This window comes from Epinephelus lanceolatus, chromosome 16 (genome assembly GCF_041903045.1).
Source record: "Epinephelus lanceolatus isolate andai-2023 chromosome 16, ASM4190304v1, whole genome shotgun sequence".
In the NCBI taxonomy this organism is placed as follows: domain Eukaryota; kingdom Metazoa; phylum Chordata; class Actinopteri; order Perciformes; family Serranidae; genus Epinephelus; species Epinephelus lanceolatus.
The window spans coordinates 36,986,687-37,014,420 of NC_135749.1; the positions used below are offsets into that span (position 1 = coordinate 36,986,687).

At 40.8% G+C, this 27,734-nt stretch overlaps 1 protein-coding gene across 3 annotated transcripts in view; it reads right to left on the bottom strand.

Moving 5' to 3' along the window:
• LOC117264175 (carnitine O-acetyltransferase-like) overlaps positions 1-20,947 on the bottom strand; it is a 41,110-nt gene extending 20,163 nt beyond the window's left edge. For 2 of the 3 annotated variants that reach the window (XM_033638030.2, XM_033638031.2), the window contains exons 1-9: positions 17,730-17,910; positions 16,661-16,939; positions 13,343-13,461; positions 12,058-12,111; positions 9,387-9,537; positions 9,016-9,190; positions 7,388-7,566; positions 4,302-4,402; positions 1,000-1,119 (exon numbers count right to left, since the gene is read on the bottom strand). In XM_033638030.2, coding sequence (XP_033493921.2) covers positions 1,000-1,119; positions 4,302-4,402; positions 7,388-7,566; positions 9,016-9,190; positions 9,387-9,537; positions 12,058-12,111; positions 13,343-13,461; positions 16,661-16,939; positions 17,730-17,756 — 1,205 coding nt within the window. In that variant the 5' untranslated portion in view covers positions 17,757-17,910. Of the gene's footprint in view, positions 1-999; positions 1,120-4,301; positions 4,403-7,387; positions 7,567-9,015; positions 9,191-9,386; positions 9,538-12,057; positions 12,112-13,342; positions 13,462-16,660; positions 16,940-17,729; positions 17,911-20,755 lie in introns of those variants that run through there. The other variant, XM_078176052.1, reaches the window with a different exon arrangement.
• Positions 20,948-27,734: the final 6,787 nt, after the last annotated feature.

Below are 27,734 nucleotides of genomic sequence, written 5' to 3' on the forward strand. Positions count from 1 at the left end.
CTACTGAGATTGCCTGAGGTCCCACAGGTTGTAGTCATTTTTTGTGAACAATGATAAAGGTTGGGAGGAGAACAAAGCTGTTTAATCACTATAAACATAATATCTTATTCATCCATCCATCCATCCATCCATTTTCATCGGCTTATCCAGGGCCAGGTCACGGGGGCAGCAGGCCAGGCAAAGCACCCCAGACGTCCCTCTCCCTTGCGACACATTCCAGCTCCTCCTGGGGGACCCCAAGGCATTCCCAGGCCAGACAAGATATGTAATCCCTCCTGCCTCCTACCAGTGGGACATGCCCGGAACACCTCTAACAGGAGGCGCCCAGGAGGCATCCCGATCAGATGCCTGAATCACCTCAACTGACCCTTTTCGACGCGAAGGAGCAGCGGCTCTACTCCAAGCTCCCTCCAGATGTCTGAGCCCCTCGCCCTGTTTCTAAGACTGAGCCCAGCCACCACACAGAGGACACTCATTTCATTGAATTCAATCTCATTCTTGCGGTCACCACCCAGAGCTCATGACCATAGGTGAGGGTTGAGAAGATGGACCAGTAAATCAAAAGCTTTGCCTTCCTGCTCAGCTCCTTCTTCACTACAACGGTATGGTGCAGCGCCCGCATCACTGCAGATGCCGCACTAAACCGTGGATCCATCTGCATTCTACCCTCACTCGTGAATGAGACACCAAGATACTTGAACTCCCTTGCTTGAGGCAATAACTCTCTCCCAACCCAGAGGGGGCAATCAGTCACAATCTTTTTGTGGCAAATTCAGTAGAAAGATTTTTAAAAATGCTGACCCTGAATGCAAAAAAATAAAAGCATTGGACATAATACAGGCTTATGCAGGTTTATTTTAAATCTCTAAGGTTGCATTTGAAGCCATTTATCTGTAGTCTATATATACATAAATTGTGAAAATGGAGTTGCTGCTGCATGTAGTTGTTGTCTGGTCACCGAGTGTCTATATAACTATCATAACTAAAACCTGCTCTCACATGTTCAGGTGCTGCTTGGCCTCCTCAATGTTCTTCTTGAGCTCAGGTGTGAGGTTGAATTGTAATTTCTGGGGCTCAGGTAAAGACTCTGTGGTAGCCCGCGTCACCTGTGGCTTTTTCCTGTTTCCACACACAAGAGAAAATCAATCAATCAATCAATCTGTCACATTAAAGTATGTAAGATACAATTTCAGTGAAATTTAATCTGTCAATTACATCAATTTGTGCATTACAAAAAGGACTGTAATAGTGAATGTAAAATTAAGATTTGGAAGTCGTAGGCAGGGTCTTCATTTAGGATCCTTGTGTGCTGATGGGTGTTGTACCTGGAATCTGCTGGAGCCACTCTCCCAGTTTGGGGGTCACAGCCCGAGTGCTCCCATTATCCATGATCTTGTACTAAGTGCCTGTTCTTAAAGGGATATTGCACCCAAAAATGAAAATTCAGCCATTATCTACTCACCCATATGTCAAGGGAGGCTCAGGTGAAGTTTTAGAGTCCTCACATCTCTTGCGGAGATCCCAGGGGAGAGGGGGTAGCAACACACCACCTTCATGTGTGTTCACGTGCTTTCGCTGGTCTCACGCGCAAGCACGCACACGTGAGATCAGTGTACAGAGAGGCAGTTAGAGCTACAGGCTATAATGAGGCTAAAAACAGAGTTCAAATGACATTTTTCCAAACAACTTTTCATGTCGGGGCTTCAGGACACTTGGATCACTACGGACGAGCAGTATGGAGATATTTTGTGGTTTCAATTATGTGTTTTTGGACTCTGCAAGGGATGTGAGGACTCTAAAACACCTGAACCTCCATTGGCATATGGGTGAGTAGATAATGGCTGAATTTTCATTTTTGGGTGCACTATCCCTTTAAGATACCATGATAGTGCTTCTGTGCTGTCCTTTAGTCTAGCCTTTTCTAGCCACTGGTAGGATTTCTTGATGTTGGCCACTTTTTCAATCTGTCGGTGGTACATGTTGTGCAGGGGATTGTCCTTTCATGATGCTTTGTCTTTCTCTTCTGCTGCCTGAGGGTTAGCAGCTCATCTTCGGGGGCCATCTTCCTGATGTATCCCTGGATCTTGGTTGTTTTGTCCTGGACAATGGCACTGATGCTCACCAGTGCTCGGCCCCCCTCGCTATGCTTAGTGTACAGTCTCAGGGTGCTGGACTTGGGATTAAATCCTCCATGCATTGTGAAAAGCTTCCTTGTCTTGATATCAGTGGCCTCTGTCTCCCCCTTTGGCCAAATTATAATTAAATCAGCGAGTGTTGATGGCTTGGATCTTGTTCTTTCATATATACATATATATATATATATATATATATATATATATATATATATATATATATATATATATGTATATATATATATATATATATATATACAGTACAGGCCAAAAGTTTGGACACACCTTCTCATTCAATGCGTTTTCTTTATTTTCATGACTATTTACATTGTAGATTCTCACTGAAGGCATCAGAACTATGAATGAACACATGTGGAGTTATGTACTTAACAAAAAAAGGTGAAATAACTGAAAACATGTTTTATATTCTAGTTTCTTCAAAATAGCCACCCTTTGCTCTGATTACTGCTTTGCACACTCTTGGCATTCTCTCCATGAGCTTCAAGAGGTAGTCACCTGAAATGGTTTCCACTTCACAGGTGTGCCTTATCAGGGTTAATTAGTGGAATTTCTTGCTTTATCAATGGGGTTGGGACCATCAGTTGTGTTGTGCAGAAGTCAGGTTAATACACAGCCGACAGCCCTATTGGACAACTGTTAAAATTCATATTATGGCAAGAACCAATCAGCTAACTAAAGAAAAACGAGTGGCCATCATTACTTTAAGAAATGAAGGTCAGTCAGTCCGGAAAATTGCAAAAACTTTAAATGTGTCCCCAAGTGGAGTCGCAAAAACCATCAAGTGCTACAACGAAACTGGCACACATGAGGACCGACCCAGGAAAGGAAGACCAAGAGTCACCTCTGCTTCTGAGGATAAGTTCATCCGAGTCACCAGCCTCAGAAATGGCAAGTTAACAGCAGCTCAGATCAGAGACCAGATGAATGCCACACAGAGTTCTAGCAGCAGACCCATCTCTAGAACAACTGTTAAGAGGAGACTGCGCGAATCAGGCCTTCATGGTCAAATAGCTGCTAGGAAACCACTGCTAAGGAGAGGCAACAAGCAGAAGAGATTTGTTTGGGCCAAGAAACACAAGGAATGGACATTAGAGCAGTGGAAATCTGTGCTTTGGTCTGATGAGTCCAAATTTGAGATCTTTGGTTCCAACCGCCGTGTCTTTGTGAGACGCAGAAAAGGTGAACGGATGGATTCCACATGCCTGGTTCCCACTGTGAAGCATGGAGGAGGAGGTGTGATGGTGTGGGGGTGTTTTGCTGGTGACACTGTTGGGGATTTATTCAAAATTGAAGGCACACTGAACCAGCATGGCTACCACAGCATCCTGCAGCGACATGCCATCCCATCCGGTTTGCATTTAGTTGGACGATCATTTATTTTTCAACAGGACAATGACCCCAAACACACCTCCAGGCTGTGTAAGGGCTATTTGACCAAGAAGAAGAGTGATGGAGTGCTGCGGCAGATGACCTGGCCTCCACAGTCACCGGACCTGAACCCAATCCAGATGGTTTGGGGTGAGCTGGACCGCAGAGTGAAGGCAAAGGGGCCAACAAGTGCTAAACACCTCTGGGAACTCCTTCAAGACTGTTGGAAAACCATTTCAGGTGACTACCTCTTGAAGCTCATGGAGAGAATGCCAAGAGTGTGCAAAGCAGTAATCAGAGCAAAGGGTGGCTATTTTGAAGAAACTAGAATATAAAACATGTTTTCAGTTATTTCACCTTTTTTTGTTAAGTACATAACTCCACATGTGTTCATTCATAGTTTTGATGCCTTCAGTGAGAATCTACAATGTAAATAGTCATGAAAATAAAGAAAACGCATTGAATGAGAAGGTGTGTCCAAACTTTTGGCCTGTACTGTATATATATATATATATATAGTTAAATTTAAGAGAAAATGTAGGAAGATATTGGTGAATGAGGCCAAATGTTTTCTATACCACAAAACTTCACAGGGCACATTTCAGTAGCTCTGTAATGTAGCCATATGTGTGACTGAACAAAGACAGGTATCCTTACACCTGTCCATGCAACAGGTTGTTGTGATTATACACTCTGCCTAATCATTGAACTTCCAGTCATTCAAAGAGCAAATCCAAACAGCTACACTTACAGAAACGCATTTAATTTTAGTCTACTTACATGGCTGCTATTATAAAGTCATTCACGGATGTCATGACTACACCATCAGCAGCAGTATTTGAGAAGGTCACACCGTGTATCCCATCTTCTCCAATAATTAACTGGAGAAAAAAAAGAAACAATTAGCAATACATCCAAACTCCTCGTGAGTCTGTTTGTTAGTGAATGTGTAAATGCTAAGTGTCCTCTGACAAGAAGGGAAACCTAGAGGGTGACTAGATGATATTGGAGCTTAACACCTATTTCAAAATTTTCCTGTTTCCTGTTTGTAGTGAATCAACAGTAACTCACACCAAAAAGAAACCTGCTGTTGTGCCACTCCAAGGAGTGAAACTGTTCAGCATATTTCTTCTTTTATATGTTGTGTTCACACGGGGTGCAAATAAAACAATTCACGTGAGTGACTTACATGTAAAGTCCATGTAAAGATGCCATTAGAAGCAAATTTTCCGCTATTGAAAAATCTGAACTTCAGAGACCAGTTTGCGCAGCAATAGCCAATCACAATTCACATCATGTTTGGTGTAAACACAACATTAGAGAAGGGTGTCTCTGCAGACCAGAGACATTAAGGGAGCATCCCTCAGTCAGTCAATCATTTTTTTAATTTGTCCAATGAGAAGGTTTACAATCCCCTATCACTCAAAAATGTATTTCACCAATGCGCTGCCTTAACCAGCTGACATTTTTTAATTCAGCCAGATTGGGAGGGGCTGACTGCTTGACTCTCAGCTGCAAACTGCCCCAGTGCATGGTGGAGGTCATGGTGTGATGAAGCCAACAGAACCATATCATCTGCAAAAAGCAGAGATCCAATTCTGAGGTCACCAAACTAGACCCCTTCTTCTCCCCAGCTGTGCCTTTAGATCCACAAATTCTAGTTGTGATTCATGTTATTAATCACAGTATTTGTGCCAGAAGAAAAACATCACAAAACAATGTGTTTTCTTGTACGATTTAGTTGTATGGTTTTTTTTTCAGATGGCGTTCATTGTGGCTGACGTATTTGCTTCGCTCTCCCGTTACCACCACTACTTAGTATTTATGTTAGCATTGATATGTATCTTACACGTACAGCTCATGTATACAACAGTGAGACACAGCAGGGAGGAATATGCTTCAGCTGTAACTGCATATATAAGCACATGCATTGAGAGCGCTTTTCCCACCAAACACTGCAGGACTAATGAGAAATCCTGGATTATCTGTGAAGAACAATCCATGCATTTGTCTCAGGTAGCTCCTCATTCTGAGGACTACAAAAAGGCCAGATATAACCTGCGCAGATCAATCAAGCAGGCCAAGAGACAGTACAGACTGAAGCTGGAGGGATATTGCACCACTGCAGATCCCCTGACGCATGTGGCAAGGTCTGCAGCATAACAGATTACCAGCAGAGGACCTAGGGGAACACAACCAGCCAAGTCACACTACCGGATGAGCTGAACGAGATCTATGCTCGCTTTGAAACCAACAACACCAACCAACAGAAAGAGATTACGGCCACAGGGGGCACACAGGACACACCACTCTCTGTGTCATCAGTGGAGGTGTGCACAGCTCTGAGGAGAACAAATCCATGGAAGGCAGCTGGTCCAGACAAAAGCACTCAGGTTCTGCTCATCAGAGCTGGCTGGTGTATTTACTGACTTTTTCAATCTGTCCCTCACTCAGACTTGTGTGCCCACCTGCTTTAAGTACACCATTATTGTGCCCCTCCCAGAGAAAAATACTGTGACCTGCTAAAACGATTATCGTCCCGTTGCACTCACCCCAACTGTGATGAAGTGTTTTGAAAGGATTGTCATGACACATCAGAAAGGCCATTCAAACCACCTTGGACCCATGGCAGTTTGCATATTGTCAGAACTGGTCCACTGAGGATGCAGTCAACACCACCATCCATACAGCCCTCACACAGTGCAAGGACACATATGTGAGAATGCTATTTACTCACTACAGCTCGGCATTCAACACAGTTATACCACACAAACTCTCTGAAAAGCTCCTCATCCTCGGACTGATACCCTTCCTCTGTGCCTGGGTGCAGAATTCCTATTAGACAGACCCTAGTCAGTCAGAGTTGGAAACCGTACATCAGGCATAAGAACTGTAAGCACAGGGACCTCCCAGGACTATGTGCTGAGCCCCCTGCTGTTCACACTCTTCACATATGATTGTGTGGCCTCCCAGACCAATATCTGCATTAAAAAACTCTCAGATGACACTGCAGTCATTGGGCTGATCACTGGTGGGGTAGAAATATCATACAGAAGACAGGTAGCTGAACTGGTGGCCTGGTGTCGGGATAATAACCTCTCCCTGAATACATATAAGACCAGTGAGATGATTATTGATCCCAGGAGGTAGAAAGGGAAGCACATGCCACTACACACTGGTGAGACAGAGGTAGAGAGGGTGAAAACCTTTAAGCTTCTTGGCACCCACATCAACACACATCAGATCATTAGGAAATGCCAGCAGCAACTGTACTTCTAAGGAAAGCTGAGGAAATTGGCATTGCCAACCAATATCCTCGTTAACTTTTACAGATGTACAGTTCAGGGTGTCCTCACCAGCTCAGTCACAGTCTGGTATGGAAATTGTACTACTTAGGACAGGAAGGCCCTCCAGCGTGTGATTAAAAACTGCACAACTCATATCAGAAGCAGTCTTTCCTTTCATTCAGGAAATTTGTAACAGCAGGGTCATCAGAAGGGCCTACAACATCATCAAGGACAGTACACACCCCAACCACTTTTCCTTTTACTCTTTTCACACCTCTGCAATGAGGCAGATGCTACAGGAGTGTTAAATCAAGGACAAGAAGACTGACCAACAGCTTCTACCCACAGGCCATCAAACCCCATCACCATTTTAACTCAGGTTTTGCAACTTATTTTTTTGTTTCTGCTATTTTATTTATCTATCTTGAAATCTAACTTTAATTCTATTTCCATTATTGCCTGGTAAGAAGAACGACTGGCAATTAAGAATTCCTTGTGCTGTGCAATCGCTGACTTTTTTACAGTGCAAATGACAATAAACTTGTGAATTGTGTATTATTGGCATGCTTGTTATATCACCTGAATTCCCTTGTCAAACCAGCGGTTTCCACTGTTCCACTGGCTGCCTCCTCCATGCAGCACCTGATGAAAACCACTGGTGCGATACATGTTATCAGACGCTGGGGGCATCGCTCCATCCAAACACACTGTGACGATGCTGCGTTCGAGAGCTGACACTGACTCTTTGTTGGTCTTATCTAAACACATCAAGGACATGCACACAGAACAAACATCATTTTATTATGTAATCCGACTACAACAGTTCAACAAATCGGTCCTAGATATTTTCACAATATATACTAAGGCCTGGGCCACACTGCCTGCGTGAGCACCGCTGCTCAGGCATGGCTCAGCTGCTGCTCAACTGCAGCACATCCAGAGATTCAGAGGCTCATTTTTTTCTGTGTGAGGCACAAGGATGTCAGCAAAAACAGACAGTGAAAATGGTCTTTTAAAAATCACTTTGACATTATATCACCCTTCAGTAGTGTTTCCATGGATTTCCATTTCCATTTAAAAATAAAAGCACTTTGACAAAGTTTCTGTGCATAGAATTCCTTCATTTGTTAACACAAGGCTTTTTATTGTAAAATATTTGCATGTTTGTGTTGACAACTCAGTGGCTGCACAGCTCCATTAATGAGCGGAATATTGGCTTTTAATTGTGGAAATACAGTGCCACAGCAACAATGCTGAATGTGTGAACACTGCAAGCGTGCATGCTGCAGCAGTTCAGCGAGGTAGCTCACACGCTGCTCACGCATGCAGGGTGGCCCGAGCCTTAGACCTGCTTTTCCAGGAAACATTTCAAGTGTTTTTCACACGTTTCAGGTTATTTAGAATTCTCTTTAAAACCGCATTAGACTTTTTGTATGTTATGGCAAAAATCCTACAAATGCATACAACTGATTCAGCCTCTTTCTTATACTATATTTCAGCATGATCCCATATTTGTTGTCTTATCTTCCCTGCAATATTTGCTTGTGTAGCCAAGCCAGATAATTGGGTGGTCATATACACACTTTGTGTAAAACATGATGCTTGCAAAAATGTTGTTTTTCTATGTCATTTTAAATTTCCTGGTGTCAATAATGTCTATCTGGGATCACCACTAGTCTTCCCTTTTTACAATAAAAAAATATGAAGATGTAATTTTTGTACATCACTGAAAAGGAAAAAGATCTCTGGGGAAAAAAAGACATGCTCCTTTTTATCTCAGCAGCCTTACAGCCACTGGATGGATGTATCTGTGTTTGACTGACAGTGTGTTGTATGCAGTAGTATTATAGAGCAAGGACCAGACTAGCAATTAAACACGACCATCCAACCTGTGTCAATCAAACACAGACACAGGGTAATTGGTCTGCATCAGTGTTTGGGTGGATGGAGCGAGTCAAATGGCATCCACATGAATGCCAGGACCAAAGGTTTCCCAGCAGAATATTGGATTGTAACAAGATGATGAGTGTTATGCACTTCATCTGTCAGTGGTTTTAATATTTTGGCTGATTGGTGTATGTCCTCTTCTTCTTGTTCTACACCAGGCATGCATCACTGTAGACAAAAGTTTATTTCACATGTCCTTATTAATTATTAGGTTAGTGGCTCTTTAGTTTGACTTGCATGAGAGCAGAGTTGACCCTCACCCTTGATGAGGTCAGTATAGTGTTTGGCCCAGACGTCACGATGCTGGGTGGTGAGGATCCCAACAGGCTCCATGTTGGTCTGTAGGGAGGAGTTGTAGATCCTCTCCAGCTGAACACAGAGCTGATCAACTGTCAGCAGAGTCCCGTCACTGTTGTACACTTCCAGTACAAAGAACTGAATCCAAGAGGGGAAAACATGAAAGCAAGACTGAATTACCAACTGAGCAAAATCCCCGGGAGCAAAGAAACAGGTTGTCTGTGAGGAAATTACTTTGTGGTATTTTGCTTTACAATAAATAACTGTAATTACTACAGTGATGAGGTGTTTGTCACCTGTCAGTTGTGTACTACAGTGATGTGATGCTCCTCACCTGACCGTTGTGTACTACGGTGATGTGTTTGCTGGTGTAGTACTCAATGGTGTCTATGTTCAGACCAGGCTTACGGCATGATGAAAACAACTGCTCATACTGCTTCATACACATTGGCTTCCCTCTCATGTACTCAACTGGTAGTGTGTCACTGGAAAACATACAAACATTAAATACTAGGCCTTTTGATTCCAAGTTGTCTTGTCTTGTTACCAAAACCAGGTAAAGACCATTTAGAAATGTGCAATTTCAATCCTCTCAGCCTGTTAAATAATGACTACAAAGTATTTGCTAAGATGCTTGCATTGTGTCTTGAGAAAGTTAATACTTCATTAATTAATTTAGATCAATTGGGTTTTATAGCTGGATGCCATGCCGCACATAATATGAGAAGACTTGCTCATGTAATGTCAGAGGCTGCATCTCTCCAACACCCAGCTGTTGCAATATCACTCGATGCTGAAAAAGCATTTGACAGAATAGAGTGGTCTTATCTTTATCCCAGTTGCATGTGTCAAAACTAATGGCTTAATATCTTCTCCTTTCCAGCTTTTCGGATCCACCAGACAGGGATGCTCAGCCTCACCAGTTATCTTTATGGTAGCACTTTAGCCTCTTGCCTGTGCTATCAGGGCTAACCAAGATATAATCAGTATCACACTTTTTAATCATGATTTCAATGCCAACCTTTAAGCAGATGATATTTTAATGACATTGTCCAGTCCAAATCATTCAATTCCACACCTTCTTAAATTTATCAGTGATTTTGGCCTGATTTCTGGGTACAAAATCAACTGGTCTAAGAGTGAAGCTATCTCTTTAAACCGTCTAACACACCCTGGACATCTGACCACAACTCCTGTTGTATGGAAATCACAGGGCATGAAATATCTTGGAGTCAACATCAGAACTCCAATTGGGAGTATCTTTGAGTTGAATGACCCCAAGCTCTTGAAAACTGTCAAAGATTTAAAGAGATTGGGGCGTCGGTGGCTTAGTGGATAGAGCAGGCGGCCCATGTACAAGGCTGTTGCCGCCTGTGGCCTTTGCTGCTTGTCATCCCCTCTCTCTCTCCCCCTCCTTCACACTTGGCTGTCCTGTCCATTAAAGGCAAAATGCCCCCCCAAAAAATCACACTGAGGGGGAGGGCAGAAGTATTAAAAGTGAATGTACTCCCCAGATTATCTTTTTCTGTTATCTGTTTTCTGCAATCCCATTACAATTTCCCCCAAAATGTTTCAATGAGATTAACAAACTACTTTCATTGATTCTATGGAGGGACAAAAAGCCCCAAATTAGCCTGAAAAAAAAAATTAGCTGTTCCTAGGAACAAAGGTGGGTTAGGGGTACCAGATGTGTATTTATATTACGTGGCTTACAATAGTATATATCCTATATATATATTATCCTGGGCCTATAAGACAGAGCATGCAGATGTAGGTAGCTGGAGATGGCTGGAGCAGAAGATGGTTTCTGAAAACAATAAACATGTTTCTCTGGTCTCCCCCTGCTATCATCCTAAATGTGATAAGAAAATAAAGAGCCACGTGATGCTGTTTTCATGCAAAATGGATAAAGAAATACATAAACATCTTAAAATCAGTGGTTTATCCATTATTTACAACACGTGGTAAACCACTTAATAATGACACACTGCAAAATGAAAATATTGTAAAGGTGGGGCAGTTACTAAAGAATGGATACATTTCCACAAACTCAAGATACATTTTGGTTTAAATAATTCATACTTCTTTCATTATTTGCAATTAAAATTTATTTTGTGCAGTTATACACTGAAAAACATTGCTCTTGGTAACAATGAAACCATTGATATGACTTTAAGAGATGCAGACGCTGGCAGAGGAACTGTCTCTAAATTATATAGAATATTATGTCATACCTTTTCTAAATGCTGTGCATCTACCAAAACACAATAGGAGAAGGACCTGGGTGTACCTCTAAGATTAGCTCAGTGGAAAGTTATACTGAGCTGGTCAAACTATAGGTAGTCAAACAGAGGTTAAAAAAAAGTGTTGACTAAATGTGAAAGATTTTTTGTGCAAAATATTCAATATAGATTTCACATTATGTCCAATAGTGTGTCTTCTGGGGAGCAAGATTGGTGGAGTAATTTCGATATTTGTGTTATATCCTGCCCTGTCTATGTTTCTGTATATTGTTTGTGTTGTATTATTAATCTGGGAAATAAAATATTAAAAAAGAATGTTCATATAAAACCAAAAAAGTTTACTTCCTACTTAGATGTCAAGTTATTTCCATGATATTTGATGGATTGGAAGAGCAGGACAACACAATGCATCTAACCAGCAGCCATCTTCGACACAAAGCAACATCAGGCAACATCAAAAACATATGTTACTCAACAATCATTGAAAAAAAAGCACAGTACTACTTTCAGTACTACATTCAGGCACCAGTTAAAACCTCTGTTAATGTATAAACTGCTTCTGCCATTTAATGTTTGAAGGTGAGAACAACAAAGAAATTGAGTCATTGTTACAGTTCATTTCTGAGCTGCACAATAGTTGTATTCAGTATTACACTGTGCGAAGCAATACGTCATGACAGAAAGTAATGAAACTTTTAGGATGATAAAGATCTCTTACATCTGGTAAAAAATCAAAATCAGAAGTTTAAGTTCAGTACTTACTTGTCAATCATTGTTTTTAAGTCCATTGTAGCTGCTAGGAATTTGGCAGCAAACCTGAACAGAGAAGATGTGGTTATTCATTTAAATGTTCGAAAGGAACTCCAGAAATTTTATAAAAGAATCGTCCAAATTAGAGGCTGAGATATCCTGACTTTTATCCCTTGTATAGCTCAATCTCCTAAAACCCAAAAATTGAAATCTCAAGACCAATCCAAAATAACCCTGATGTAGTTTCTCAGCTTTTAGAAGGTTACCTCCAGAGCCACAGAGGACATTATATAGCAAATTGATGATGAACATTCGACAATTCAAGGGTTTTTTTTCCATACAAAGTGTTAATGATTGAACGGGCTCAGCAGGATGCTCAGTATGACAGTGGTATTCAGGTAATATACAGTGTTCAAAAACAATAATTAAACACTTAAATCACACATCTGATCTTGATGAACAAATTATTCAAGTTGAAAGTTTTTACTGATGTACATTGTATAATTTGTTGAGAACAAAATGACACACCGAGGGCCAATGGAAACCAAAATGATCAACTCACTGAGGGCTGGATTCAAAATCACATCGAAAATAAAAATAAAAAATTGAAATCACAGGCTGATCCAACTTGTGTGAATTTTATATCAACTCATAATGCACAGTAGTGTGTACGGCCCCTGCAGGCCCGTATACACTTCTGACAACGTCTGGTAGTGTCTAATTTTATAAAATAAACCAACATATTTAGATAATTTTGTTACTAAATATTGTATGTGCTGTTTGAAACTAAGATACTCATCTATGAGCTGCTTTGGAGAAGGAGAGAGCAACTGTCTGCGGCCACCACATGTAAAACCGTTCCCCCTTTAGAGGTTATCTTGCCTTTGCCTCTCCATTGCACCTGTTGTCACTTTGATTTGCACCAAAGCAGCTGAAACCGATTCACAATCACATGTACTACTTGTTGCAAAAAAGGGCGACTCTGGGAGGCCGTTTACACGTACACGGTGATTTTGATAAACGGAGACATCTTCCTTCGTTTGTGCGCTTCGTTTACACGCAAACAGAGATTTCTCCTCTGAAAACGAGTCTTTCTAAAAACTCCGGCCAGAACTGCCACCTACAGGTTTGGCATGCTCTTGTGTATATATACACGGGTAAGTGTAAACGAAGATCTTTTTGAAAATGGAGACGGTGAAATGTCCATTTATGAAAATAGCCGGCAACGTGTAAACGGCCTCTGGGTCCCAAACCTGTGTGTGTGTGTGTGTGTGTGTGTGTGTGTTTGTTTGTTTACCTTATTTGTCCCTTTTTATCTCTGTAGTCCGTTTCGGGATAAAGCGCCCCAGGATTTGAATAACCCACAACAGAATGCCTCTTGTAGAGATAATCCATTTTCACGTAGTCCTCTGTAAACTACAAACAGAGTGACACACAGATGATACACACAAACATGGACAGTGCCTTGAGCAGTAGCGGATCCTGATATGGGCCGAATGGGCAGGAGTTTGTTAGTTTGTTTAATAAAGGGACAAGGTATAGACCTGTTCTGTAGGAAAAGTAAACCTTAAATGACTTGTGTTGTGATCTGGCGCTACATAGAAAATTAAATTAAATAAAATTAACCTGGGGGGGGGGGAGGGGGGTCCGCCAAGGGCGCCATTTAGGCTAGAACCACCACTGGCCATGAGTTTGTAAAGAAGGTATTTCATGGTGCCTTTACTTCATGCTAAATGTTTCTGGACATTGTCTTTTTCCAAATTAAGGTTGAATTGTACAAAATGTACAAAAAAGGAGTTAAGTTTCCAATAAGTCAGTCACAGTCACCACTGTGAGAGCCGATACATGAGCTGCTAGCTTTCTATGCCCAGGCTCTCCTCTTATTTGTGCAAGGTTTTGATACTGCCACAGTGCGTAACAAAAAAAGAATTAAAAAAAAAAAAATCACTATCTGTGAGTGTGTGTATGTGCACTTGCCCCACCCTCTCTCCATCCCTCTATAGCCACACCCTCTGTCTCCAGCCCCACCCTCTCTCTCCATCCCTCTCCAGCCACACCCTCTGTCTCCAGCCACACCCTCTCTCCCCTGCCCCACCCTCTCTCTCCAACCCTCTCCAGCTCTCTCCAGCCCTGCCCTCTACTTCCAGCCCCACCCACTGTCTCCAGGCCCACCCTCTGGCTGCGGTTGAATAGTCTTTTTTGCTTAGGAAGGTTCCTAACTGAGTGAAATGAACCGGAAGTATCTAAGTGGCAGCCATGATAAGAGCTGGTCGAATTCTCTAAATTTTAAGGAAAGGTGCTTCAATGCTTCCTTTCTAATCTCCTGTAGCATAGGGTACACTGGACCATCCTTTACAAAAGGAAAGGAGATTATTCCGTCCCACAAGTCCTTGCGGTGGCAATTTTTAAAGCGACAAAGCGACGAACCATTCATAAACTCAAATCATTAGGAAAGAAAAAAAGATCAACATGACTGAGAAAGGAAGGAGATCACCATCTAAGTTACCGTTGTTTATGAAGCATTGTACATCTCGTGCCATAACTTGTTCATATGCTATATGTTTATGAAGCATTGTACATCTCGTGCCATAACTTGTTCATATGCTATATGTTTATGAAGCATTATACATCTCGTGCCATAACTTGTTCATATGCTATATGTTTATGAAGCATTATACATCTCATGTAACAGGAACAGGATATAACAGGATAAACAAATATACAATGCATCATTTTAATTTTCCAATTTTCGTGTGAATGAGAAAAAAACGGAAATCCACGTGCTTTTCCTGTTTTCGTCTTCAAATGGCTTATTGAAACAGAAATTAAACCACAACCAGAAACCTACTTGTTTTTCGCCTTGATTGTTATATCGATATTATCTGTCGCTATTGCATCTCAAAACATTGGCATCGGCTATGCTTATGACCTAGATAGATAGATAGATAGATAGATAGATAGATAGATAGATTCAAGAGTATTATCTAGACCTAGAGTATTATCTAGACCTGCTCTATGGGTAAAGTGCCCTGAGATGACTTTTGTTGTGATTTGGCACTATATAAATAAAATTGAATTGAAAAAAAAAAAAAAAAGATAAATAATCAATGACGTAACGTGCAGTGTATCTGGAGATTTAAAGTTACTGCTTGTCACCGTTTATTCCCCTGTACAGTGTTTCCCTGCAGAGCTACAGTGGAAGGATCATAACAAAAAATACAAAAGACTGTAACGTTAACAGATATCTGCCTGAGGTTAATAAATAGGCTACTTGCAAGAGCACCCCACCCCACCCCCCACCCTGCAGCAGAAACAATAAGTGTGTTACCCCATAAAGAGAGACGCTGTGTGCATTTACGCATGAGGCACAGCAACGTCACTTTTATTATTAATATTATTATTAATTATTTATCTATGCAGTAGGGGCACATAATATTGATATAACAATAAAGGCCAAACACAAGTTAATTACTGGTTGTGGTCTAATTTCGCCTCCAATTGCCCATTTGAAGAAGAAAATGGAAAAAGCACATGGATTTCCATTCTTTTTTTTATTCACACGGACAAACAAAATAATGCATTTAATATCTGTTTATCCTGTTATAAAACAAACAAGTTGAACACAGCTGTGGACGGAGGGGACACGCACCCGTAACATATGCTCAGTTTGCATCAGTCATTTATTCATTTGAGCGTTGTTGTATTGCCAGCCTTTAGTAATATCATTAATTCATTTTACTACTTGGGATTCAGATGGTTGAGTGTGAGCAAACATTCTCAATGTGACAATTTCGTTTCAGTTTGTGGCTGGTAGCCTATAGGCCTATTCCTTTTTTTAATTCACTCCCGACCCTAGTAATTAAATAATACACATACAATACACATAATAACACTTTCACTGTGTTGATCACGTTTATATATCCTGCATGAAACAACATGGTGAGAACGGACGGGGCGCATTATCTAAGATGCGCTTTTTGTAGTCCATCTTCAGAACATTGTAGTTTCACCACAGCAGACCCATAGCATCTGCCGTCGCATCATTATGTAGCCCAGTATAAGTGCAGTCGGATTCTCTCAGCACCGCAGTTGTCTTTTCCTAAGTCCTTATGAATTCTCCTTCACATCTTCCCTTGACCTCGTGACGTTTTCCTTCGAGGTCAAGGAAAAGTGGTTAGGAATAGATGATAGGAGGGACTTTTCGACTGCAGCCTCTGTCTCCATCCCCCTCCAGCCCACCCTCTATCTCAAGCCCCGCCCTCTATTTCCAGCCCCACCCACCCTCTCTAGTCTCTCTCTCTCTCTCTCTCTCTCTCTGTGTGTCCCTCTCCAGCCCCCACCCCCTGTCTACATTTTCCATCCCCATCCTCTCTCTCTCAGTCCTTGTCCAGCCCCTATGTCTTCATCACTCTCTGGCACCACTCTCTCACTTCTGCCCCATCCTGTCTCCACCTATTGTGGAGGCATATTTTGCACTTTTCTGAATGTCTCTAACGGTCAGTCCCAGGAGCTGAGTGCATAATGAGCTACTGATTTGATAAATCAGGGGCTAAATAACTGCAGAATGTGTCTCAGTAAATGTGTCTGCAGCTGTTATTGTAGTTGTTGAGCTCACCCAGTTCTCAGTGTTGTGTGCTTTCCTCTCCAGACTTCTCTGCAGTCTTTCTCCATCCCCTCCTGCTTTTAGAAACTCTTCCGTCAGTTTTTGTGTTCGCTTCAGCTCGTCCACCTCCACCATTGGCTCCAGGAAGCTGAGGTAGCGGTTACAGGTCTGCTGCAGATCAGGGATAGGCTGCCTGGGCAGTTCCATCTGCTGGCTCAGGTTTCTGCCAGAGGCCAGGGTCACTGATACAGGTTTCACCAAGTGACAGGGCTTCACCATCCCCACCTTTATCTGAGAGATACAGCAACAAAAACATGTATGTTATAACTAGTTATAATGACAACTGTTTCATCAGATACCAGTGAGGATTTATTGTGTTAGTCAATTCTGCAAAAACAAGAAGAAACCTGACTGCATTGAATTTAAAGATGGAGTGTGTAGCATTTGTCAGCCCTCTCTGGCATTGAGTAATAACACAAACACTTTTAGCGTGCTTAGAAAAGCAGTGGGATTCAGAATAACGCCACATCACTAGACACAACAATAGACATTTCATATACAAGATGTATATAACGCGAGAGTGTCTGAAAGAGTATCTCACTACTCCCTTCCCTTGGCCTCTCTGGTAATGCTATGTATGGCCTAAGTAAATAAAAATATTTAAGATTTTCTAGCATGAAATTAATTCAGGAGGTAATCAGTAATATCAACAATATTTTATTGAACTGTTTTGCTTTTTTCTACCACAAATAGTGTCACCAAGTGTTAATAATCAAATATTTCCACAAGAGGGAAAATCTAATTTTGATGTCTCCACAAAGATTTTTAATTGTTTCAAACCTTCTTGATACTTTTATACTTGTGTTACAGTATTGTGTCCTGTGCTGCAAACCTTTAAACCTCTATAGCTCCAATGCTATGTGCTATGCTAAGTTAACGTACAGCCTTGCCATTTATTTTATATAATTTTTCATTTACATGTTCTTTAAATGTAAGACATAAGAATGCAGGGTGGTAAACACTAGTGTCATGCAAGGATAAAGAAATATTTGTTATATTTTAAATGCTGTTGTTTACTTACCAGAGTTCTGCTGCAAAGTCTCAACATTGTGTTTTTAGAGAAAGTCCCACAGAATGGAGCTGGACACTAGTTACCTATTTTTAAGGTTGTTGTTTTTTTTTCCAGAGATACAGATAGGTAATGTCTCTGCTGTAAAGGAGGTGATAGCCTCTGCTCTCGTTCCAGCTTTAAGAGACTATTTGACTTCAACACATATAAAGTAGAGAATGTTTGTTTTGGGTTTTACAATCACACATCCTGTTCCATCTGTAAGTATGCTTGTTACTCCACACCTACTACTCTGTATTGGCAAACAACCAGAGGGCTGTACAGGAAAGGAGAATTACCAGCTTGTGCAGGTTCAGAGACATCCCGGCCCTATTTTTTGTATGGATAACCAGATTATCCAGACTGACGATTTTCCTGGAGTTTGGATTTAATCTTAGTTTAATGAGGGCCGGAGGGCCATGGTGTAAGGAGTGAATACGTTTATTTAGAGAAAAAAAAACCAAAAACAAACAATACATCAACAGACTTACGGGAAAGGTAGGTGGAAGACGAGTACATTTCTATAATCCTACCCCCAGGAAAAATATAGTGCATGTAGTGGAGGGTATACACAGGTAGGCTATACCCACCTCTTTTTCTGGCTGTTTACAGTATACCCACCTATCAGCCAAAAAGCCATTGAAATATATGGGAGAGTATACCCATTTCCTCCTCTCTAACTTACCCATTTACGTAGTAGTGCACCCACCCCATCAGCTACCACTACACCTCTGAACAAGCCCATCAGCATCAACCATCTTCATCTGCATACCTCCTAAATATACTGTCTGTACATCTTGTCAAAGTGCTCTGTAGTAGTTCCCTTTAACTCCTCATCTAATCCATTCTATAAATCCACCCCACACACTGAAATACACACACTTTTCAAAGTTGCAGGAACACAATGTTTTATAGATTTCATTTTCCTCTTAAATTATATCCTCCCTCCCTGTCACAAAACATTTTTTGAATATTGCCTGGGAGTAGATTCTTGCTTTGTACATTATTTTTACTGTTTTAAATTTAACCAGATCTCAGAATTTCAGTGTACATGACATTAAAAACAGTGAGATCATGTGCGCCCTATGCCCAACATAATGTACAATCCTAATGCTTTTTTTAAATCATCAACGTGTCTCTTAGACCCCATCCCAACTAGGCAACTTAAGGAGGTCTTACCTTTAGTTAACACTCATATATTAGATATGATCAATATATCCTTATTAACAGGCTATGTACCACAGTCTTTTAAGGTAGCTGTAATTAAACCTCTCCTAAAAAAGTCCACCCTGAATCCAGAGGTGTTAGCCAACTATAGACCAATATCTAATCTTCCCTTTCTTTCAAAGATCCTTGAGAAAGTAGTCGCAGACCAGCTGTGTGATTTTCTCCATGATAATAATTTATTTGAGGAATTTCAGTCGGGATTTAGAGTGCATCATAGCACTGAGACAGCACTAGTTAAAATTACAAATGACCTTCTGATTGCTTCAGACAAAGGACTCGTCTCTGTACTTGTTTTATTAGATCGGCGTTTGACACAACTGACCATCAAATTCTGCTACAGAGACTGGATCACTTAATTGGCCTAAAAGGTTCAGCACTAAGCTGGTTTAAATCTTATTTATCTGATCGTTTTCAGTTCGTTCATGTTCATAATGAGTCATCCTTACGTACTAAAGTTTGTTTTAGAGTTCCGCAAGGTTCTGTGCTCGGACCAATCCTATTTACTCTATATATGCTTCCTTTAGGTAACATCATTAGAAATCACTCTGTAAATTTCCATTGTTATGCGGATGATACACAGTTGTATTTATCAATGAAGCCAGAAGAAAGTAATCAATTAACTAAACTTCATAATTGCCTTAAAGACATAAAAACCTGGATGAGCACCAATTTCCTGATGTTAAATTCAGACAAAACTGAAGTTATTGTTCTTGGCCCGAAACAACTCAGAGACTCTTTATCTGATGACATAGTTTCTCTAGATGGCATTGCTCTGGCCTCTAGCACTACCGTAAGAAACCTCGGAGTAACATTTGATCAAGATTTGTCTTTTAATTCTCATTTAAAACAAACCTCACGGACTGCATTTCTTCATCTGCGTAATATTGCAAAAATTAGGCCTATCCTGACCCGAAAAGATGCAGAAAAATTGGTCCACGCCTTTGTTACCTCAAGGCTGGATTACTGTAACTCTCTATTATCTGGTAGCCAGTGTTGGGGAAGTTACTTTTAAAAAGTAGTGTTTGCTCGTTACTCGTTACTTCTTAAAAAAGTAATCCCTTACTTTACTTAGTTACCCTCTGTGAAAAGTAACTTTTTACGTTACTCGTTACTTTTACGTTACTTTTATGGTGCTTGACTTTGGGTAGAACCCCATCTCATTTCCTAAATGTGAAAAAATCCGAGTTTCCCACTGGTATTTACCACTTTGGTGATAAAGATTAAAGAGTGAGAGTTAATTTGTGTTAACTAGGCTACATGAATTTGTTACATGACAGATTACTACTACTAATAGCCTATTTGCCAGACCTGCTGCATCACTGAATGAGGAAAATATTAATATTCACAGACACTATCTTTGAACAAATAGTGTCATATTCATGAATCAATCATTTTGTGTTCTGTTATTACGTGTGTAACTGTGAGACTGTGTTTGTGTAACAGACTCATACTTTGCAGTAAGCTACAGACCTGCACGAATAAATTAATTCATTTTCTCTTCTGGTAGGTACTTTATTAACCCCTCGAGGGGAAATTTCAATGTCACAGCAGCAATTTAAAATACACCAAATAGGAGCTGCTGCAACAGGCTGCCGTTCACACAGCGCCAGGAAGGTAGGCAGGTTATGATTGTTCTGTTTTCTGTTAACACAATGCTGCATTTTATTGATGTTTTGGGGGTCGTTTTGATTTCCTTTGAGGTTCCGGGGTCGTATGTTGCCCATGTCTGAGGTCTGACTAGCGAGGTTAACGTTACATTAAACAACACTTACCCAACCATACAAGTGCAGTTCGCTGTCAGTATATAGTTGGTCGACTTGTTCAGAATCGCCCAGGTCTTGTACATTAGCAGGGCTCAACAATAAGGATTGCCCGATTGCCCGGGGCAAGTAAAACTCGCTTGTCGGGCATGTAAACTAACAACTCACTTCTTCTGCTCTGATGCAGGCGCACGGCGGAGTTCCGCCCCACACACACACACACAGGTGAGCACGCTAGAGCGGCTCGGGCCGCATTTTCCTGACCAAACCTGACCCCGAGCCCGGTGCAGTTTGTCAGCTGACAAAGTTATTGAAATGGACAGTGTGTAAATAACCATCAACAGACTGCTGTTACGCACAGACAAAGACGCTGCTTGCACAGCAACTCAGCACGGCACTCATGCGGAGCTTGTGTTGCGTTCAGGCGTTGTCACGTAAATAACAACTTCCAACACTTAAATAGGTCATAGCACAAAACAGCAGCATGTCAAGTGACTTTTTACTTTATTATTAGTGCTGCACGATTAATCTAATCACAATCGCAATCGCGATGTCAGGCTGTGCGATTACATAACCGCATAAAAGGCTGCGATTTGCGATTTAATGTAGGCTAAACAAATGTTAACGTGTGCGCCTGTGAACGTGACTGCCTCTCCTGTAGTGTGTGGAGTTTGTTGACATCACGCCCACAAGCTATCCTGGGGCCTGTATCACGAAGCAGGATTAATGTCTCAGCGAGGTAACTTCAGGGTTAACTCTGGGTTTTCGGTCTCACGAAGCCGGTTCAGTTCTTATCGGGGTAGATCACCATGGTAACTTATTCTGAACGGCTATCCTGCTCCAGAGCAGGGTAAGTTCAGGGTTGAATCTGATCCTATAAAAAGCACCACCCACTGGCCAATCAGCTGTTCGGAAAAAAACGACTCCGCTGACAGAAATGCAGCCCAGTCATGACGGGAAGTTTAATTAATTTGATTGATTTTGATTTGAAAGTTCATTTTGAACATTAAAAAAGAAAAGAAAGCAACAACAACAGACAATGAAAAGATTGTTCAAAAAGGAGTGGACAGAAGTCGAAATTTCATCTCACGCCTTCATAAGAAAGAAACTGATCATTTGCGGACACTTAATAGCACCATTAATTAGTGCCAACATTTTGTTTTGTTGGAGGAAATGATCCCTGTTAAAGATAATGGGCCTAATTGACAGCTTTGCTGCTGGAAATGTGGAAAGTAGCCTATCATGTCTACACCTCATAGTGTTTGAGGGATTTTCCTTTTTGTTTTTTTTTTTAAAGAGGGACAATATTTCTGCGCAGCTGTTAATTTCTAACACAGCTCAATATCAGGATGATTTTATTCAGACTATCAATTTGGTGTTGATATGATTTAATTGTGGCGTCAGCTTTAAGCTTTATTGTAGCATATATAACGTTATGACAAAGAAGACCAATTTATCATACGCAATGATGTTAGACGATAATTGTAATACACGCAGTTCATCTGTGCAGCATTGATTTCATGGGATTCAAGGGTGTGATCAGTGTCAGATGTACAGGTACAGGTACTGTAGCTACTTGAACCAGTGATGAGTAATTTAACCTACACATCATTTTATTTACTATCTTGTTTTGTCTTGATTTTTCCCTCTCTCCTCCTCTATTTCTTCTTTCCTTACCCATTTTTTTTCTTCTCTATTATGTGATTTCATTGATGTTTTGACTGGGGAATTTCTTTGATAAGCTTTTAGTGGCTTCTAACCTCTCCGGCACTTTTCTTTTTTTTAATCTTGTAAATTTTATACTGTCTATTTTTAACATTATGTGCAAATAAACTAATCTAAACTAAAACTAAACATTATTCATCCCGTTATGCGTTGCCACGCATGTTTCCTCCTCCTGCAGCTGCCACGGTGTTGGCCTTTTCTGTAATGTTGCTTTTCTCCTCCTCATATTTTAGTACAATTAATCTCTGATCCTCACGAGAAATACTTTTTTTCCCCTCACATACGGCACTCTGTGAGGATGCTCAGTGACACTCAGTGACACTGCGCTTCTCTCATGATTGTGATTGGTCCGCTGCGTGCGCGTTCACGGCTCTTGATAAAGCAACACTGGGTTGAGTTGCCGAGTTGATATCCAGCGTCGTGATACCGATTATCCTGATTGCCATTGTTAGGGTTAGTCAACCCAGGATAGGTCTGGGTAACCCAGGAAAGGTTGATCTCGCTTCGTGATACAGGCCCCTGGTGCATGCAGCCGGCGTGCAGCAGTGAGCAACACAGACGCTGAAGAAGAGCATGAGCACGACCATGAACAGGCTGAATTGGTGGCGGAAAAAACGTCTGTTACATGGCGATACTTTGGATTCAGGTACGGCGACGTTGAACAGAAAGACGTGCTGTGTAAGTGTAAAAGTTAAAGTCGCCACGTCCCGCGGCAACACGACCAATCTATATCAGCACTTGAGACGGGACGTGACGACTTTAACTTTTAAACGTTTACACAGCACGTCTTTTATGGAAAGCCGAAAGTGCCATATATCGCCACTATTTCAATGCTACCTGTCTGAAGACGCCGCTTTTTGCGGCCGTTTTTAATTATAACGCCGCAAAAAGCGGCGCTTTACTTGTCTAAAGCGCCGCTTTTTCCGGCGCTTTTGCGGGGAGCCTTAAAACGCCGCTTTTAACGCGACAAAGTGCCGTAAAACAAACAAAACAATGGATCCACAAGATTTGGCTGCTGTGTTGCTCTTTTGTATCGCCAGAGGAAATTACTAAAATTCAAAGGATTAATTACTGATCTGCATGAAAGTATAATCACCGTGGCTGGAAACGCTGTGCTCAGAATATATCGGTTTATAAAATAAACAAAACATTAATCATCATATTGTACATTTAACCGTGAACCAACCAGAGCACTGCCTCTGTGAGAGACTTAGGCTTGCTGACTGTGTGTGTCAGCGTCATAAGTTTTTCCCCCTTTGCAGCACTTCTAAAAGTGGTTTGCCTCTAGCTCTGTGTCAAATAATGCCTACAATATTTTTCAAAATGTATGAAGTCCAAATGTGTTACTCGTCATACAATTTCCATTTATTAGTCTTGCTTTTTGTTTTGTTTTAATGTCATAATTATCTGAACAATCTCTAGCTAAAACATTTATTTTGACATGCTACTCGTTACAGTTATTTCCATGTTCACCAGTAATCATTAGCACAATTTCTAATGTAAAACATATCAAGTTGCGCCACATCTGATCTCTGCAAACTGGTGTAGGCGATGTTACACATTTTAACCACAGGGTGGCAGTAGTGGTTAAAACTGGCTTTTCCCAGCTGCTGGAGCTACAAGGCTGCAACCTGTCGACCACACTCAATCAGCCATTATTTTTAATTTCATCATAATTCTTGCAGTTACTAAAACGATGTTGCACTGGAAATTAAGCTTCTATTATTCAAACTTGACTCACCTTTACATCCTCCACAGCTTTTTTTTGGATACATTTCCAGTGCTGTAAATTGTTGAAACGTGTGCAGTTTAAATGTAAAATTAAACAATGTATTAAGACTTGCTTTGCTGGTTTTTAAATGGAGTATATCTGGTATGAATTTTAACAGTAACATGAACACCACCACACACTGCTGCAATCAATAATCAAGTCAGGAAAAACTTCAAAAACTATTTTATTATATTATTTTAAAGGTTGAATGAAGTCTCTCGCTGTCTGGACGAAGAGGAGGCAGCGGCAGCGGGAGTTGAATTAGTGGAGCTCATCACAGTGTGCAGCTCCTCCTTTGTCTTGATCAGAATGTGCTCCCACTTCCTTAGCCTGGGAGGAAGAGGAGAGGTTATCAGGGTCAAACTGGATCATTTAATTGACGTGTTTTGTATTTTCTTTCCATTACTACAAGAAATTTGAGGGACAGCAAGAAGGACTTCAGCCCACGGGTTCACGAAGAAGCTGGGGAGAATGAGACCAGTAACAGGCTCAAAACACCCCCTCCAGGTATCCTCACCTGCTCTATGTCTACAAGTCCTGAGAAAAGTATAAAGATCAGCCTCCCTGATGGAATCTGATAATTGGCAGTGTAATCGGTGTAATGTTCTCAGCCATAGCCTCTTGTCAAATATGCACACCTATGCAATTAGTTGATTACAGGTGTGTGCAATTAACACATTAAATCAATCAAATAACAATATATTCTGGACTGCAATAGAAGATATGTAGCGATAGAGAAAAAGAGAAAAAAAAAAGATCAAATACAAATATAAATATTATCTACACCAACATCTTATATATAGGAAAAATATTGGGAAAAAGAGAAAAATACATATCATAAATGCAGACAACACTATTAATTCTTTGTAGAATCCCATTAAAAGCTTCAATCAGAATAGTACAAGTAATTAAACAACAATTCAATAAGTTAGATATGGGAGCCTTTTCTACAAACACACTCAAGTCCAATTAATCATTAAGACCAAAGTTAGTCCCAAAAGTTTGAAGTTCTGTGATCCAAAAGGCTTCTCATCTAAGAAGTTTCTCCTTTAGATCACCCCCACGTCTAGGCAGGACTACTTTTTCTGTACCACAATAGCTAAAGGCTGTAATTGGATGATTAGCCTGTTTAAAGTGGACTGCTACTGGGTTGTTATTTCGGATAATGAAATGTGATTCTAGGTGGTGTTTTGGGGTTAGGGTTACAGTTACGCACTGTAGCTTTACACAAAAATAACTTTGTTGACACAGTAAAAAATATCTTAAGACATGTATTAACCATGTTAGTGTGTGTGTGTGTGTGTGTGTGTGTGTGTGGGTGTGTGTGTGTAGTGGGGGTACTGTAAGCAGTTAGGCTACTGTTGTGGTTAGCCTACTGTCCCTTTAAATATATTGTGGTCACTGCACTTTAAGTTACTCCCCGGTCATCTTCTATTCCTGAGTAAGTATCAGTTTTTTTCATTTCTCCTTAACATTCCCACCCAGTTAGGCAAAAGTAAAACGAAAATTGAATCACATTTCGTAATCTGAAATATTTGTTAATAATCATCATATTTGCTAGCTTGATCACAACCACTACCGGTTGCTAACTTTAGCTATCACACACACAGTCACACACACACACTCTAATACGGTTAATACATGTCTTAAGATATTTTTTACTGTGTGTCAACAAAGTTATTTTTGTGTAAAGGGGGCGCGCGTTTTATGGCACTTTTGTCGCGTTAAAAGCGGCGTTTTAAGGCTCCCCGCAAAAGCGCCGGAAAAAGTGGCGCTTTAGACAAGTAAAGCGCCACTTTTTGCGGCGTTATAATTAAAAACGGCCGTAAAAAGCGGCGTCTTCACACAGGTAGCGTTGAAATAGTGGCGATATATGGCACTTTCGGCTTTCCATAGTCTTTCTGTCCAACGTCGCCATACCTGAAAGACGTGCTGTGTAAAAGTTTAAAAGATAAAAGTCGCCACGTCCCGCGGCAACACCACCAATCTATAACAACACTTGAGACAGCACAGGGAAAAGTAGGAAGAGTGCATGCTAGAGAAAGCCGAGCCGTGTAACGTTAAAGACAAATAGACAACTGAAAGCCACCAGAGCCTCATAAAACAACATCCAAGCACAGTTAAGCAAACATTTGTAAGTGTCACAGGGAAATCATGGACTCCGTAACAAATGAAAAATTGAGCAATTTTGCTCTGTTTTGGCCCACTTGACATGCTGCTGTGTTGTGCTATGGCGTGCTGGAATTTGTCATTTACGTGACAACGCCTGAACACCACACAGGCTCGCTCCGCTGTGTGTACAGTTTGTGTTTATGTTTATTTTATTTAAGAAGGGACAGTGCACATTAATTAACATAATCACTTAAGTCACGTAAATGTGCCAAATTTAGCCATACAGGCTAATTTTCATCTGCAGATGTGCTGCGCTGCTGTGTGAGCAGCGTTTGACTGTGCTCAGTCTGTTAATGGTCATTGACACACTGTTTGTCCATAATAATAACTATGAATCAACACTGAATCAAGCAAAAAAGACTCATGATACCATTTATTTATAACATTTTATTGTAATTATATTGTAATCGCAATCGCAAATCGCAATATTGTCCACCATAATCACAATCGCACTTTTTTATCAAATCGTGCAGCACTATTTATTATATTCAATAAAATTGTATGTTCCTAAATCTTGATACACCTCATATGTAAGCTAGACAGACATTTCACCTGCTCATTACTGTGCACACATGTACTGTATGTACTTAGTCCTAAAGAGCCCTTCTGGTGCCAGTAGATACATAGAAACATCCCAGCAGGCTGTGCTTTGCAAGCATACAAAAAAGTTTCATGCATGTGAAAATTATTTTTCATGCATGTGCTTCACCTCCGCTGCTACAACTCCATCCTAGGGGAAACACTGCTGTGTGCATTTTGTGCAACAGGTGGATGTGGTAGTCTACTGGTAGAGTAGAGAGAGAGCTAAGTAGTGTTGAAGTAGAGTTGAGCAGGGCAGAGAGATGGAAGCAAAATATATTAAACCCGGTGTTAATACAGCAGAACTGGAGAGAGGGGTGAAAAATAAATAGAGGTGGGCATGGCTCAAGTAGGGCGCAAAATTATAGACGGAGAATGATTGACAAATTTTTCACTTTAAGCCCTGACACTGTCATTTTTGTGTAGGAATTAAGCTACAATACATGACGTATGTTGTTTTAATTAATAAATACAGTGTGAATAAAGATTACATAACATAAAAATAACTGCAGTCTTTGTTATTTGATAGCCGCTTAAATTAAACAATTTTTATAGGGCAAGTAAAAACTGACTTCGGGCAAGTAGATCTCTGACCAACTTGCCCGACTGGGCAAGTGAAAAAAAACCTTAGCGTTGAACCCTGATTAGTTAACGTTACTGTTTTGTGTCCTTGTTGCTGGCTCGGCAGTACTTCGGTCCGTAGAGCACAAAAACCATCAGATAAATCCCGGTATTCAATATCTT